This window comes from Labrus bergylta, chromosome 17, assembly GCF_963930695.1.
Source record: "Labrus bergylta chromosome 17, fLabBer1.1, whole genome shotgun sequence".
Taxonomy (NCBI): domain Eukaryota; kingdom Metazoa; phylum Chordata; class Actinopteri; order Labriformes; family Labridae; genus Labrus; species Labrus bergylta.
This window is the reverse complement of record NC_089211.1, coordinates 13,738,404-13,755,698: the sequence shown is the minus strand read 5'-3', so window position 1 is coordinate 13,755,698 and position 17,295 is coordinate 13,738,404. Positions and strand designations below refer to the sequence as shown.

At 40.7% G+C, this 17,295-nt stretch overlaps 2 protein-coding genes across 3 annotated transcripts; both read left to right on the top strand.

Annotated features, from left to right (window-relative positions):
• The first annotated feature begins 134 nt into the window (after positions 1-134).
• Positions 135-3,558, top strand: smtna (smoothelin a). The gene is made up of 8 exons (XM_020629890.3): positions 135-501; positions 1,110-1,198; positions 1,512-1,587; positions 1,696-1,824; positions 1,911-1,968; positions 2,422-2,539; positions 2,667-2,818; positions 2,965-3,558. The coding sequence occupies exons 2-8, from the start codon at positions 1,112-1,114 to the stop codon at positions 3,110-3,112; spliced, it is 768 nt and encodes a 255-aa protein (XP_020485546.2). The 5' UTR covers positions 135-501; positions 1,110-1,111; the 3' UTR covers positions 3,113-3,558.
• Positions 3,559-4,339: 781 nt separating this feature from the next.
• LOC109981126 (inositol polyphosphate 5-phosphatase K) lies at positions 4,340-16,700 on the top strand. Of its 2 annotated transcripts, XM_065965424.1 has the most exons (14): positions 4,340-4,818; positions 6,003-6,064; positions 6,184-6,786; positions 9,269-9,376; positions 9,559-9,667; positions 9,751-9,867; positions 11,077-11,252; positions 11,536-11,647; positions 12,268-12,377; positions 12,455-12,665; positions 12,749-12,886; positions 12,969-13,034; positions 13,117-13,221; positions 14,531-16,700. In XM_065965424.1, exons 2-14 carry the CDS (start codon positions 6,021-6,023, stop codon positions 14,999-15,001), a joined length of 2,370 nt encoding a protein of 789 aa, XP_065821496.1. In that variant the 5' UTR covers positions 4,340-4,818; positions 6,003-6,020; the 3' UTR covers positions 15,002-16,700. The 2 variants fall into 2 exon arrangements, with proteins under 2 accessions (XP_065821496.1, XP_020485432.2); XM_020629776.3 differs by lacking the exon at positions 6,003-6,064 and having other exon boundaries at positions 4,341-4,818.
• Positions 16,701-17,295: the final 595 nt, after the last annotated feature.

Here is a 17,295-nt window from a genome sequence, read left to right as displayed (position 1 = left end):
GTGTGTGTTCTTTGTCTCCTCTGTCTTTCTTCTGTAAACGGAACCACCAGGCAGCCCTTTGCCTGAAAAGGCAGTGCCTGCAGATACTTTTTTTTTTTTGCACTTATTAACCCTTTGTTTGCCACGCAGAAGTTTTGTCTGCAGCTCTCACCAAATGAAGTGAAAATGAAGTTCAGCTGAGAGAACGCTCCTAAAAGATTCATGCGACATCATCAGACATGCAATGACAAGAGGAGGAGAGATTCTGGCCGAGGGTGACAGAGACCTCTCCCTCCTCGCCCTCCTCTTTCCCATCTTGGGAGGTTCATGTAAGCAACCTCCGCTCGCTCTCCAAACATGTATCCTTACGGAGCGCTGCAGTGTGAGGTGTGATAGCGACACTGAGCTCTTACAGCTCTCCAGTGAAGTCTAAAGGAGGATTGTGGAGGAGAGGGAGAAAACTTCCAAAAAGACAGGAAAAACTGCCACGAGCATCACAACAAATTGGCTTCCAGCAGACAGGTGAGTTGTACCACACCTCACTGGCCTCCATACTAAAAAACTCAGTCTTTATTTTTTTCCCATTTAACTCTATTCTTCCCTCAGGCTTTACTGCAACTCTTTTATTCGCTGTGTCTGAGCGCATAGTTTTACACTGTTATCAGATTCTTTTAGTAATGGTCTTGTTCCACTGCATTACTATATTTGTACCTGTTTTTGCCCCTTCTCTGCTCAGTTGCTGAGATACACTGAGAGGTACTTTAGTAAGACAAACAGTTCTTTACACTGCAGCTCAGTCTATGTCACAACTGTTTATATTTGACATACTGCAATGAAATGTTATGCTGCGTGACACTTACAATCAAGACACACTTCTCATCTGTTTGGTATGTGTGAAGAAATAAATCGTGTTTCAAGTGTTTTCAATCCATAAAGTTTGTGATCATAGTATGGAGTTGCACGAACACACATGTGAGAGGTAAAGGTAATTCAGTTTTTCTGGATGATTTGGTGTTTTTTCTGGACTCTTCTGATCAAATATTCTCAAGAAATGTATATATACATATTTGCATGCAGGATATATCACCAGTGCTTTGTTTTTGGGACATTCAAGCACATTTACTTCTCAGACATGGAGCCAAAAACTGAAAGTGGATCAGCAGCGTTAACCAGCGAAGACCTCGCGACTATTGAGGATGAAGAGGTTCTTAATAAGATGGTAAACTAGTGATTTTTTTTATTTATTTTACCATCAAGAACATACAGATGTGATGCAAACAGTATTATCACAGAGCGTCTTAAACGTTTAATATGAAAGGCTATTTGCCTTTAGATCATGCTGCTGCTGAGGTTTGTCTCAATACTGAAATGTTAAGAAATTCTGTGGTCCTAATAGATAATAATAATCTAATAGAAGATAATGCTAAGAGGCTTCTCTTGAAATTTTTTTCATATACACGGAAAGAAAGCTTTTCAAAATCAGATTGAATGATCTCTATCAGATCTCTTCTTAAGACTACTGTTATTTTTAGTTGGACAACGCAGCAGATTTTGAACAGAGGCGAATGATCCGTGCTGCTTTGAGGGACTTGCTCAAGAAAAAGAGAGGTAAAATCTGACACTTGCTCCCATGCAAAAGGACGCCATCATAAAACTTCCATCATTTCCCTGATGCTTTGCCTTTCTTCTAAATCCTTATCCACCATGTCTAATCAGATAAACGGGAGCAGGAGCGAGGGTCTAGGCAGCAGGACTTGAAACAACAGGGCCTGAGCAAAGGAGGGACAGCAGGAGGAGCAGTTAGTGTAGGCAGAGCGTCCATGAACCAGCAGCAACCTACAAACAGTAAGTTCCTAAAGACGGTTTTGGAAAAACAGTCATATTTTCAAGATTTACTCACAAACTTTTAATTTATCTTAATTTATTCAAAGAGCTGTCAAGCCAGCCCTCTCCAACATTCTCCACTTCTTCTAACAGAACAACAACTGGGTGAGTTAACCTTATTTTTGCATTTCTATGTTTCATAACTATACATTATTACATTATCAAAAACTAGTTAACGCAGGTGAAGCAATCATTTAATCCCAGACGTGCTTGTATAATTATCTTCTTTCTGCAACATGGCATGTTACATGGGAGTATGTGAGGTAAATCCTGATTAACAACAGAAATTCTGATTGAAAAGGGACCCTCATTAAGTGAAGCCACTGTAAGGCCCTGTCTGTGACGGTGAAGAGACAGGTCTGATCAGTGTGAATGAATTTACAATGGGCGGCAGAATGCCATGTAAAAAAAAAAAAAAAGTAATCTTTTCAATCTTAAAAGAAAAAAAACTCTTCTTGTGACAGTAGGCCTCGGCTATGTAAGATGAGCAAACCAAACTTTCTGTCTACTTTTTTCTATCTTTTCTACATTTCTTTAATCTTTGTGTCTTATCCACAGTCAGGCCGGTCCCGCTGTAGCCTCAGCCCAGAAATGTCCTCCTGCTGCAGCACCCAATGCTAAGAATGTCAAACAGATGCTTCTTGACTGGTGCAGGGCCAAAACAGAGCCTTATGAGGTAAATAAGCCCTGACTCTGTTTGCCTGTGAATTATTGCCCTGGGGTGCTATACATAGCTCTGCCTCTTATGTCTCATTATCAGCCACCATTTCTCTTAAAGTGATTTCCTTTCTGCTGTAAAACAGGGAGTGAACATCCAGAACTTCTCTTCCAGTTGGAAAGATGGCATAGCCTTCTGTGCCCTGGTTCACCGGTTCTTTCCTGATGCGTTCGAGTACTCCATCCTCAACCCTAACAAGCCCAGGGAAAACTTCCTGCTGGCTTTCAGCACTGCAGAGTGAGCTCTCTTTCCTTACATGAAAAAGTAGATATGTCTTTTTGAAGCAAGCTCCAGAGGTGCACTGCAGATAAGCACAAAGTGACTTTACAGTCCTGTGTCATTGTTTGTGTCATTTGTCAGTGACACTCGCTCTCTGTATGCAGGAGGCTGGCCGGCTGCCCCCCTCTGCTGGACGCGGACGACTTAGTCCGGATGAAAGAGCCCGACTGGAAGTGTGTGTACACGTACATCCAGGAGTTCTACCGCTCCCTGGTGGAGAAAGGCCTGGTCAAAACCAAAAAGAGACCATAAACTCCAAAAAGCTTTTTAAAATCTGTTTGCGAGTGCAATTTATACACACACACACACACACACACATATAATCATGGGTTAAGGACAAAAATATAATCTAATGCACCTTTTTCAACAGATTCTTGTTTAATGTGTTGGCTGCTGCATCATGTAAATATAAATGCAAAGTGCCTAGTGTGCAGTATCTGTGTGTTAGCAGGGACTTCTGGATGTCCGTGTGGACAGCTGGCGCTTAGGATCAGTACATTCCTCTGAGATTACACATCTGCATTAATCCCAGTGAGGGCCATAGACAAGCTGGGAACACATTTTATGATCTTGTTGTTGAGAGCCTGAGAGTGTAAATATTAAAGACACAGTTACACACAACTAGCATGAATGCAGCTGTTCTCTAAGTCCAACTACTCTGATCACTCGAAAACTAAAGTGTTTTTTTTAATACTGTTGACTTTTCATGTTTTATTTCAAACTATTCTTCACTATAAATGGAGTCGATTTCTGTTGTATCAGGTATTTTGGGAGCTTCACATTAACTTTTCAGGTCCCCAGCATATTGAGGTGCAATAATAGCCCTGTATCACTGAGAATGCCTTTAATAACTATATTATTTCCAGATTGTGTGTGCTTCTATGCTCATTTGCATATAGAACAAAAGCCTCTACTCTCTCTCTAAGAAATAATGTGTTTGTCTGGTAAAATGAGGTGACAGAAAAGACAAAAAGGATAGTGAAAGGGACAATAGATGGGCATGCAATGATAAAACACCAATGTATGGACGATTTAAGTGATTACATTAGTATATATTTACATTCAAATGAAAAAAATATTGACACAAAAAAAAAATGAATTGTCTGTACTCTACGGACCTCAAATTAGTTTGAATTGCTGGTTTACTTTAATGGTTGCTTTATGGGGTGATAGTGTTTCCAGCCCCGGCCTGCCGAAGAGCTCCAGTGGGAGCAGTTATCACTTTTGTCAGATTGAACTGTAATTAATAGGATGCTGATCAGTTGCGCCCATCATGACGCACTAGTGCCAGATTAATACGTCACCGATTGGACAGATGCTCAATTATTTCTGCCTTGCTGCACTTCGACAGCAGATGAAACGCTTTGCCTCTCCGGCTAAACCCGCCCCTCAGGTGACCATGTGTTTAAGTGTTTTTTTTTTTTTTTTTTTTCGTTTTTTTTTTACCCAGAGTGCACAGAGAGAGAGAAAGAGAAAAGGTGCACTGAGAGCGCGCGCGTGATGGGTGTGTGTGTACGGCCGGTGTGCAGGAGGTGCAGCCGGGATGCTGCTGACAATAAAGTAGTCGGCTGCTCATGCCAAACTGCTCTGCGCTATTAGACAGTCATAAAGGAGGGGGAGGTGAAATAAGCTGTTGTGTCCATTATCAACATGCACGAGTCCGGACACATTATGCGTGACCGCCTCCTGTCCTGACAGCCCTGCAGACAGCGCGGTTTTGCGCCGTGACGGAGACGTCCGCTGTCCCCGGTTACCGAAGGCTCATCCGACGTGCCCGGCTGCTGCATGGGTCGCTCTGAACCCAGACCACCACCAAATCCATCTTAGACTCTCTGTGACACACCAGTCGCAATTGATTGACGTGCGAGCCAGAGGGAGGCTGAGGCTCTTCCTCTTTGGAATTTATGAGATCACCTTTACGGTTCACCTTGGAATTAAAAAAAAAAACCGCACAAAAGGTAAGACAGATGTTTTCGGGAGGTCAGTAAGACACAGAAGCCACTACTACAGTGCGTTTGTGTTGATTTTGCAAGCAAAATTGTGGGGGGGGTTTTTTTGTGTGTTTTTAGGCTTGGACCTTGTAGATGAGGTCATTGAGGCGTGCAGGCTCATGTACTATGAAATCAATGATTGGGTGGGAAATTAAAAAGGGCGCACTTTTTTCTGTTGGGCTATTTAACCTCTGAAAGTTTCTTTTTTTACTTTTGAAGTGAATACAATACAGAATTTTCTCTACATCTTCACTTCAGAGCTTTGTTTTGGAGGTTACTATTGTGATCACATGAAAGAGATCCTAATTTGCATGTCATGAATGATTGAATGAAGTGTCTCATTTCTGTGTGGGAGGGCACATAAACAAAATGGAGGGAGGCCCTATTCCTCCTCGTGACCTACAGTATCTGTTGACATTGTGTGATGTGCTCCATCATCTTCATCAGCTGCCTGTTAAATCGTGAGCTGTAAAGTGCTTTAACTATGTGATACTATCCCATAATGATCACTAACAGCATTCTCTTTTGCTTTGTAAGAGGGTCAGAGGCTAATTAACGTTGCTAGGCAACAAGGGTATGATCCAGGAAAGGAGGCCTAAAGTTAGTTCCTTAGCACACTGCTGGGAAATTAAAAAGTCGAAGAGCTGTAATATGCAAATGTTATATTCTTGATTTTTTTTTTTTTTTTATGTTGCTATATAGGCCGACTTCTTAATTGTCAAATGCTGGAGCACATATTTTCATAGTTTTCAGACAGTTTCATCCTCTAGTTATGTTGCAGTTTTGTATCATTCATAAAACTAACTAATAAATGACGTAGTGTTATAAAGATATGAGTTAGATTTAACCCCACAAATACTTCAGCATCAGCGTAACACACGAGTGCATTAGAGGTTTTATTTCAGTTCATTTATGCTTGAGATAGTTAATCATTAATAGGCCCTTGTGAAAAATCGATACATAATTGAATGTCATCACAATACAATTCTTAAAGAAAAAATGTGAAATCAGGACTTTAACTTGATCTTGTTTATTTACACTGTGGTACTTACTTAAGTAAAAGATCTGAGTTCTTGTGCTAGTTGTTCCGTGCTCGTGATATTGTCCTCAGTAATTGCAGGAGCTCTGTGTTGCACCCTACTGCACCAAAGGTCAGTATAATGTGACTGATGCTGAGGCTCTGCGACCTTAGCGAGGGCAAGTTCAAAACAAGGTGAAGATTTTTATTCTCCCTACCTACAGGCTGCATTGTCTTGATTTTTTTTTTTTTTTTAAACACTGTTATTTGTTTTCATGCTTCTGTCGGGATTACCTTCCTTCTTCCTGTTGCAGGTTGATGGATAGCATGCAGCAAAGACAAATCAGCGCTGACCCCTGTGGGCCACAAGTGCAAGCCGGCCCCTGCACACTGATCGCTCCCAGTCCAAGTTTACCTCCACAGTTCACATTCGGCCCACCTGAGGTGCTCAAGAAGCAGGCTGGATTGAGCCCTTTGCAGGTTGCAGTTGTGCCCATAAAACCGATAGACCAAATGCAGTCCGGACAGGAAAAATCTGGGTCTAGTCCAGTGCCACTGTCAAGCATAAGCCGCCCTAGACCGACTGCTCTTGGAACTAAACCAGCCCCTAAGATGCCATCATCGGACACCTCCAAGGAAATAGATTTGATCCCAGTTTGTATCCCAGGACCTCGGAACGCTAACTTCCTGCAGCATTCCCCGACAGAGTCCTCTTTACCTGTTCACAGTCCTCAAAGTCCCCACAGCCCGCAGTCTTACAGCAGCCAGCCTTACCTGGCCCCTAACCCCAGCCCCACCTCAAACCTCAGCCCCAAATCCGGCTTCAGCCCTCAGCAGCAGAGGGCAGCTTCACCTGGGAGCTCCGCACAGAGCCAAGTGCAGGCGGAGAAGTCCGGAGGAGAGAACAAGGACTTCAGGTGAGAAATATGACAACACCTTTACTGAACCATGTAATCAATTACTTGGCTTTTGTAATTTCCCAAAGATGTTTTAGAGATTCTGCTGTCACTGCTGCCCCGTGGTCTTCTTTGTTTAATACAGCTGCAGAAGATTCTGCAGTCAGCGGCTGCATGAAGGCTGATGTTTGCCAAATCATGCGTCACATGAATCGAAGCTGCCATTTTCACTAAGAGCTTTCTGAACCTGAGAGATCAACACAGCTGTTTTAGTAGCAGGACTCTTACATGCATACTATTATCAGCTGCTTTTATAGTTGTTTTATTTATTTAATGTTTTTTTGTATAGGGATAAGTAATCTAAACACTAAAGCATTTATAGCCTAAGCTAACTTGCTATGCCCGTCCTTAAAGAGGCCTTCAAAATACATAGAAGTCGACAACAGATACACCGAAAACCGAACCAAACAAGCACAACAATAAAAGACAAAACAACATAGATAACAAACTCTCATACAACAGAACAAAATAAAACAGGAAGAGCGAGATCATACATGACAACAAGACTGATTCCTCTTAAAGAACCGTTTCAATTAGATTTTCAAAATGACCCCAGTCTGGACCCAGTTTGACCTCTGCAGGTAAAATAACCCACACCTTGATCCCCTGAAGAAAAAAAGCTGTTTTCCCGAGTGACGGTCTACGAAACATAACAGTCTCCTTCAGATGTTCCTGAAGGAGACTGAAAGTCTAAGTGGAACCACGAGGTCACAGAGCAGCAGAGGAGCTTGATAGTTTAAACATATATGGACGAGTTAAAGAGTCGCAAATTTAATTAAAATGATCAAAATAAATTATATTTAACTTTTTAAATCTTGACAATGATATGACCTTATCAGCTTTATATCTATGATTTGAACTGCTCTGTTGTGTATCAGCATCAGAGGCTTGATTGTTGTGGATGCTGTTTGTGACCAGAAAAGTTATACACAATAAGTTGATATGTGAAAGAATCATAGAATACATGAAAGCCTTTGCGGCATGCATGGGTAACAACAATATACTCTTACGGTTGTCTTAATGAAAGAGAAAGTATGACTAAAGAGATTTAGATGGAGGTGACTTTTGCCGGACCCCGTGTCACACTCAGAGACACATTTCTTAATATGATCATATTCCAATAAAGCTCACTGGTGAACATGCATGTTGTAGCCTATTGGCTCCAAAATGCCCCATTTTTAAAATACATCCATCGATTTCAGTGTGGTGTGAATACACAAATGCGTAACATATGTAATCCATCAAACAACAACAACTTTCTTTTCTTTCTTTTTTTTTGTATTTGTTTTTATTTCCTCGGGTTATGATAATCTCACCAGGTAATAATAAGATCACATAAAGTAATCCTTTATTCATCTCACAATGGAGAAATTTGATTTAATAATAGATAATTAAATAAAGAAATTTAATAATAAGGCATCAATGGTTAGGAGCGCTGTGTGGGTCCTCAATCAAGCTGAACAGCAAACAGGTGATCTTATGGGAGAGTGGAATGATATGATGAAAGAATAGGCTTGATGTGTTTATCATTTGAGTGGAAAAAAATCCTCTGAAGAGTGAAGTGGGCAAACACAAAAAGATATCCAAGGCACTCTGAGCTGAAACGCGTTGGTCGGCCTCACAGTTTTGACTTTACCTCTATCCTTTATGTATTAATAAAGGCTTTTTCACTTTTGTAACAGAACAGAGTGCCTTGGATATCTTTTTGTGTTTGCCCCCTTTACTCTTTAGAGGATTTTTTTTCACTCAAGTGATAAACACAACAAGCTTATTTTTCCACCAGGTAACAATGTTGTTAACAGGTAATGTTTAAAAAACAAATACAATAAGGCTGGTCATGTCTGACATCTAACGTAGCTGTGCAGAGAGTAGAGTGCATTGTAGGTCTATTTATTGTCATGGAACAGAAAAAGAAAGCAAGAGAAACACTAATCAAACAGACTGTCTTGTCTTCTTTTCCGAGCTTTTGATACAAAATTAGCAAGCTAAAAAACATCAAACTTAAACAGCCATTCCAGTTTTTGCACATCTGTCCACCCCAATATCTCAGGTTTTTGATTAGCTACTTCATGAAACAATAATTCTCTTGTATAAATAGAAAGAGAAATAAAAATCAGTTATAAAAATAAATCTTGTTTGTCACTCAATAAGTTGTTTCTGTTGGTTTTGTTATGTCACTGTTTTGCTGGTTGTTACGTTTCAAAGGACATTTTGCTCCATATCCTTCTCTCCTCTAGCAGTCCCACAAACACACTCACACACCTTAGTCATCATGGAGGTAAAAAGAGGTGCTTAATTGTGCTTATCTTTTTTCTATTTACAGCAGCACTGATGAAAGCTATTTCCCTGAGGATTACAGCAGAGATTATATCCTCTATCACCCTACAGTATCTATAGGATTTACATCTAATGCAGCATTTCCACGCTTTCTCTCCTCTGAAAGGGTGTACATCATCACATGGAACGTCGGATCTGCTGTCCCACCAGATGACATAACCCCTCTGTTTGGACCAAATGTTTCAGATGGCAGCGTTGACATGTTCATCATCGGGTAAGCATTTATTTCTCCCAGGCTCAGCAGTGCCAGAGAGAGACAGCCGGGAGTGCCCACTCAGTGATCTGTGATCATTCTGTTCCGTCTGCCTCTGTTACCCATCACTGTCCTTTTTAAAAAAAAAAGAGCCCTTTTCCCACTTTTCAATTACATTTCTCTAATTTCCTGGCACCACACAGACTCCAAGAAGTCAACTCCATGATAAACAAGCGGCTGAAGGATGTTCTTTTCTCTGACCAGTGGAGTGAGCGGTGCATGGACACACTCAGTCCTTTTGGATACGTTCTGGTCAGTGAGGTTGAATCTGAAGGTGCTTCTATTTTCTAGTTTATCTTATTGATAATGACTTTCTATTCGCCTCATCTGTTTAGGTGGCGTCCCAGCGTATGCAGGGAGTGCTGTTGCTGGTTTTCTCTAAATTCTGCCATCTTCCATTCCTCCGAGGCGTGCAGACACAGAGCACACGCACAGGACTCGGGGGATACTGGGTACGTGCTAAGCATTGAGACGTACTGCTCTAAATTCAGCTCTGAGACTTACATAGCAAATTTCCTGGTGGGTTTGTGTTAGTGGGAAGGGGCAGTTTTGTGGTGGTGTGTGTGTGTGTGTGCGTGCGTGCGTGCGTGCGTGCGTGCGTGTGTGTGCGCGTGTGTCCACTTGCAAACAGGCACATGCATGTGTGGGTGCATATGTCAGTGTGGTGACCTTCTCGTGTGTGTTGATGTCAGCATCACCCCTGGCTGCTGGTGCAGTCTCCTTCTCTTTGAGGTCAGTGCAGCAGCAGACTGTCTGGCTTTTTGGTTCTGTGACTCAAGGGCAAAAAAACACCCTGACTTTGTCCCTGAACACATATATAGTTGATACATGATCCTACTTTATTATTTTTTGCTTTAGAATGGATGAAATTAATTACATATACATTACTGTAATTGATTACATTCTTGGTGTACTTTTTCAAAATTGAGTTATTTTAATTTTACTTACGTACATTTTGGTGGAAGTATTGTACTTTGAAACAAAAAAGACCTGTTGATTTGGCTTTTCACACCATCATGACTGTCAGATAGATGGCAGAAAAGTAGACGCCTGATTGCGCACATATCAGAAGATGGGAGTTTGGATGAATTGGGACCGGAATGTTGACCCAGTTGAAATTCTCTGTAATGTTGCAAGTAAGCCTAAAAAAATGAAATTAAACCTTGGCCATATTTAAGCAGCCAGTTTGGCTTCAAGTGCATTGTGTCTATAGGTTGACTGAAAAAAATGTCATTTCCTAACTTTAATTTCTACTGAGAAATAATAATGTACCTGTTGTCCTTCTTTGAAGTAAGATTATTTTTCAGTAGAGCTGATTTGCCTATGGAGCACTTTATACATATTTTTTGAAACACTAAGGATCATAGCAAGAGATATTTTTGCACAGGAAGGAGAGATTTTATTTTCATTTTTAACCCCGCCCATCAGGTATTAAAGTAAGAACATAGTTGTCAGTACATTAAGTACAAGAATTACTTTTTATTTTTACTTGAGTAAAATGTTGGACCAGTCATTTTACCTCTAAGTAATATTTAATGAAGTAACTGAACTTTAACTTTTACTTTAGTACAATATTCTGGTTCTCTGTCCTCCCCTGACTTTGGAGTTTTGTATCCATTTCTCTCTCTATTCTCTCTCTTTTCCCTTTATTTCTTCCTCAGGGGAATAAAGGTGGCGTCAGTGCCAGGATGACGATGTTTGGCCACCCGGTGTGCTTTCTCAACTGTCACCTGCCGGCTCACATGAGGAACCTGGAGCAGCGGATGGAGGACTTTGAAAGCATCCTGCAGCAGCAGCAGTTTGAAGGAGGGTTGGCCACGGGTGTACTGGACCACGAGTGGGTGACAGCATTTAAACATATGAGTTTAATTTATGAGCTTATGAACATTTTAGGAGGACATATTGCAGCATTAATCTGTAAAGTGTTTTTATTTGATCTTTAGTATGTCTGGAGATTTAAGTAACACACTATATGTAATGCTCAATATACTGACGAAGCTGGAACATTGTTAAAGTAGGTTTAATAATTGCAAAAAAACAAATAAAAACAAAAAAAATCTTCCTTTTTAAAATAAAAATTGTATGGTTGCATTTTTTGTTTTGTTCGTTTGTTTCCCCAGTGTTGTGTTTTGGTTTGGCGATCTAAATTTCCGTATTGAAGACTACGACATCCATGTGGTGAAATGTGCCATCGACAGCAACAAGCTGCCTCTTCTGTTGGAGCGAGATCAGGTGAGGCATCTTTTTATTTGCACAGGTGGAATTTTCTGGAAGGCTTAACACCACCTCTTTTTCTCTTGATCACCAACCATGGGCAGCAGAGGGCACTGGATTGCTAGTTTACCTTCGCTTAGGGTGAATTAAATTCATCTTGGTATGGGACCTGGACAAAGCCTGGACACTACATCTGTACAAAAAAAAAAGGGAAAGAAAAGTGCATTTTGGAAAATACAACAAGATGTGACTTCTCCTCACTGCTTTTCTGTATTCAAACTTGTCATAAAAGATACATAGATATGATCCCTAAACACTTGTGTGTGAAATTTTTGTAATTTGTATTCTCTAGCTTTTCTGTGTGTAGAGGATGTTGATGCCATATGCACTTCTTTATAATGTCTTAAGGTATTTGATAACAGTGAAGTAAGGCTTTTGTTATACTATTTGTTTTACTATGTTTTATCACTTTGTTCCCTCATTTTATGAATGGTGTTTGGATATTTATCACCCGAAAGGATTGGTATGATGAACAACACCTGCTGTCATAGAGATAAACATTTAGGATCCAGTGATGTGAATATACTGTAACTACCCTCCCTCACCAGCTCTTTTTCTCCCACTTTTTGTCTCCACAGCTCAACATGGCTAAAAACACAGAGTCCATCCTGGAGGGCTTCTTAGAGGGGTCACTCAAATTCCCACCTACATATAAGTTTGATGTGGGCACTCATACATACGACACCAGGTTAGTCCAGTGTCCATCACTCACTCACTCCATCAGACTCAATTCAGTAAAAATCTATTTTACTTCTTTTCTATCAGTGCTAAAAAGAGGAAACCAGCCTGGACAGATCGAATCCTCTGGCGCCTCCGTCGCACCGGCTCCCCAGTCCCGACCCACAATGCAGCACTACAGCGAGGTCTGACCTCCTGGTTAGGTGGGGCAACCAAAGTGACGCAGCATGTGTACCGAAGTCACATGGGCTTCACCATCAGTGACCACAAACCTGTTTCTGCGACGTTTTCTCTCCATGTGAGACATATCCTTACCGTAGACGCTGCAACCAAATCTATGAACTTACTTTTTTAATTAAATTCCTTCAATCTCTGTTCTAGTTCCCATTCAAGGTGGAGGTACCCCTGGTGGAGCTGCAGGTCAACAAGGACTGGAGTAGAGTCTCAGATGCCACAGTCAGATTCACTGTTGCATCAACCTATCAGCGCAGCTCATGGGACTGGGTGGCGATATACAAGGTCATTGTTTTGCTTAAAAGCTTCGGGATATATGTGAATGCCCTGTGCCAATTTTTTTCATAACATTGTTACTTATCCACAGGTGGGATTCAGACATCACAAAGACTATCAGGCATACATATGGGTCAAAGGAGAGCATACAACTCAGGTGTGGCAGACACTCAAAGTCACACATTTATTGTGAAGGCAGCGAAGCAGGGATCATTTATTTAATTTCCTTTCCTCAACAGGTGACATTTTCAGAGGAGGATTTACCAAGAGATGACTGTGAATACATGCTGGGTTACTATAGTAACAACATGAACAGTATCGTTGGATTGTCAACATCAATTCAGGTAATAAAAGCATCTCACTGCTTTTTATTGTACATTCATACTTACATGTATGGCAAAGAGTATGTGGACATCCAAACATTAGATTAACATGAAAATGTTCAAGATTTCATTCTTCCATGGTCATTACTTTGCTGCTTTAACCACATGCACTCTCCCAGAAGTTTTTCACGAGATTTGACATTAGGGAAGTCTTACAAAAATATCAAACAGCGTGCACATCGGATAGTTGAGTACCAGGCGCTGGACAAAAAAAAAACATATCCAAAGACAGAAAGAAGACTAAGTCAGCACACCAGAATATGCAACAATTCCCATTTAATGGAAATGATCACCACACGTGATGTTTCAGGCCCTAGACTGTCGTCAGACATGAACAACTGAGGAGACACACCTCTACATATTTAGAACCTCTAAGATCACCTGACAGATCATGTGATACAAAGCAAGGAATGATATACATTAGAATTATCGATTAGAAATACAAGGAATTCATAGTAAAGGGCCACGAGACCTACGCACAACAGACAAAAAATAGGAGCGTCATAGTACACTTCGAATAATATTAAAAATATAAACACAGCTTCAGCAGGTAAACGCCTGCAGTGCCTGGAACATTGGACTTAGGCTTCTTTCTGACATTAGTGAAGACTGCTACTGTTGTTGCTGACTGGTACTCAATGTTTCCCTCAATCATCAATCTAAATTAGGAGCTCTCTGAGAGGATTCTCAGAATGTTTGTGAATACGGGACCAGGTCTCTAAGCACGCCAGGCAGGCTGTTCAACTTCAGACTCTATCGATGGAGGAAATTGCATCTAAATTTCCTTAGTGATGAAATTACAAGTGGATTAATAACTAAGGGAGTCAACTAAAAATAATTGACAGCTTTTTTGGATGTTGAAAAAGAAAAGAAAATCTTCTCATTACAGATGTAAGGATTTAAATGTTTAGTTCTACGTGAGTAGACTGCATTAACACACTTTGTATTAGCTTGGAACATTCTATGGACTAAATGATTTTTGAAAATTAGTTACTACTCTTCCATTGCTTTTCTGCTACTTTACACTTTTATTTCACGACATTTCTGTAGGAAATGTTCCTTTTTTTTTCCTTCAATTGAACGTTTTGATTTCTACTCTCTGTGCAGATTCTGATTGTACAGCGTAACATATGATCAGTAAAATATGATACATTGCTCAACCTAAAATCCATCAGCTTGAATTAACTTCAGCTCAGTCATATACAGTAGTAGATGCCTCTTCACCACAGCATTGATTTTGATTTTCTCTTGAATCCCTCATTCTAAACAGATCAAGATCCCGATCCACAGCCCCACCAGTCGTCGCTCTGACAGCTCAGATGTCAGCTCAGAAGACGACAGCACTCTGGTCCTTCTGGTTCCGTGTTCCCGCAGTCCGAGCCCAAAAAATGGCAAACACCACCATCGCCACCGTCGCAGTCGCAGCCCCGCTGTTCCAGCTCTCTCCTCCAACCCCCTCCCCTCCCTGCAGGGCCTCAGCCTCCACCCTCGCTGCAAAGAAGGACAGTCCCACAGCCGCTCTCCATGCTCTGTTGCTAAGAAGGAGCGGCTGGTCTCCCCCGATACTGTACAGTCTCCCACCATCAGTCCGCTCAGCCCCCGCAGCCCTGTGTCTCCAGGAGGTGGGGTGACTGCACCGGAGGCCCTCATCGCGGCCATCATAGGTGAACACAGACCAGCTCAGGTTAGCCCCACTGGGGTCAAACAGATAGGGAAAGCAGGAGAAACAGACAATGCATAGAATATCAGTAACTAAAGTGGAATTACCGTATTTTTAAACATAAGCCCTATTTTTACAGATTTTGAGGTGTTAATGACGAAAAGTTTATACAATTTTTTGGCTTGCTTTAGAAGATTGCTTCAGCCAGCAGCCTTGAATCAGGCCTTAATGGCTGAAACTTATTCCTTTGGGGCACATAACCCAATCGAAGTGTGTCAACAAAAAGTGTTTTATTTACCACTGAGATGCAGAGATTGTTATTGTATGTGTCTTACAACATCACAGAAAGCATCCCTACAGAGTTTAACCTTTTGTCAAAGCACAAGATGCCTTTTTTCAAACAGGAAACAGCCGCTACGTCGCTCTCTTCTGAGCCTCCGGACTCAGTTAACTAACAAATCATTTTATTTGGCAGAAAGTTAGACCTGCTAGTTTACTATTTAAATAACCCAAAGTCCCACAAAAACAAACTAATCAAACAAGGCATCAGAAGACCAGCAACCACTGTGTTCTGCAAGCTAGAAGCACTGTTTTTCTTTACAGTTGTTCTTGATCTTGAAAAGTATTTTCTTATACTGTCACATAATGGTTTGTCTCTGTAGGGATGCTCTCTGTAATGTAGTCAGACAATATGAGCCTTTTTATGGCAAAAAAAAAAGTGGCTCTATGTAGATTTTGCGCATTTCCCCAAAAGATTCTGTAGCAGCCATTAGAGCCTGTTCTCCGTCTGCTAGATGATGCAATTTAAGGCATCGAAAATTTTTCGTTTTTATTTGTCATGGAGTCTGCAAAATATGGAAAAATAGGAACCAGGTTTAAAAAAAAAAAAAGGAAAAAAAAAAGGGTGGTGAACAAGGAGAACAACTGCAATATCCATGCATTAGGATTCTGATCTGATCGTACGGAGTCGGTGTGCTCGTAGAAACGGCACATTTAAAGACTTCTAATGTAGTTTGCAAACATTCCGCGTTGTAGCCCTGCAGTTCTCTGTTTCTGAATCTCCCATCTTCACAATCTCATACACTGTGTGTATCAGGGAGTCACAGATGTGTCCAGACTCCCGATAAAGTGCTTTTATAGACTCATAAGCTATATCATACGTAAACAAACATATTGAATGTGAAACCAAAGTCAGAGTAAACCTGTGATGGATATGTGGTCAGTTTTTATTGTCAGCAATAAGGATCCTTGTGAACAGTCTCATATTAAAATAAGGACCCTCGATCGTGTGTGTGTGTGTGTGTGTGTGTGTGTGTGTGTGTGTGTGTGTGTGTGTGTGTGTGTGTGTGTGTGTGTGTGTGTGTGTGTGTGTGTGTGTGTGTGTGTGTGTGTGTGTGTGTGTGTGTGTGTGTGTGTGTGTGTGTGTGTTTATGTAGGCCTCTGTGTTACAACATAAATGTGTGAAACATGCATTTACTAGATGATGGTTTTAAAAATGTTCCCTCTATAGTTCTTGGTCTGTATTCATAAAATGAATAAATAAAGTGTCCAAGAAGAGAGATAGAGCATTTCTACGTATCTGCCAATCTAAAATGTATGTATGATCATGTGACTTGAATAGTAATCTTAGATTAATGCTCTTGTTCTTAGCAGCTTTGTGAATACAGTCCCTGTTCTATAGAGTTTTATGAAAGGATGTTTAGGCTAATGTGGTTATTTTGCTTAAGGAAACAGTGTCATGTAACTGTGTGAGTGTGCAAATAAAACAAGAACAAACTTACATCATACTGTTTATTAGACAAACACTGCTTCAAACTGTCAGGTAGAAGTGTATATTTGTGTTGAAGTGTGTGCAGAGACTCATTTTCTACTCTACATAATGATGTAATGAGTCTTTGAGGCTTTGATACAGACAGCAGCAGATACAAATAAGTTGGCCATGCATGAAATGAAGAACAAGAAGGGCTTGAGTTGTTTGCACAGCTCATGGTTTTCCCTGAGGTTTGTAATCAAGATAATCACTCTTTGGATTAGTAAGTAGGCCTTAAACCAAAGACAGACGCCAGGATGAAGAGGTAAAACAAGCTGCAGACACACATCATCATCATCTGGGCTTGTTTTATCTGATGTGCTGCCAAGAAAGCCACTTGATCCCGACTACATTTTTAACATGTAACTAGTTGCTGAAAGTTAATTGAATGAATGAAAGACTTAATTTCGAACCAAAAATTAAAATAAGATAATGAAAAAAATAACTGTTCGAAAAGGAACAGGTAAAAGTCAAACTTATAAAACCTTTCCCCGTTCTCACTTTCTTCTGAGTTTATTTATTATTCCAACAAATGCTTACATCTATTTACAATTTATATACAAGT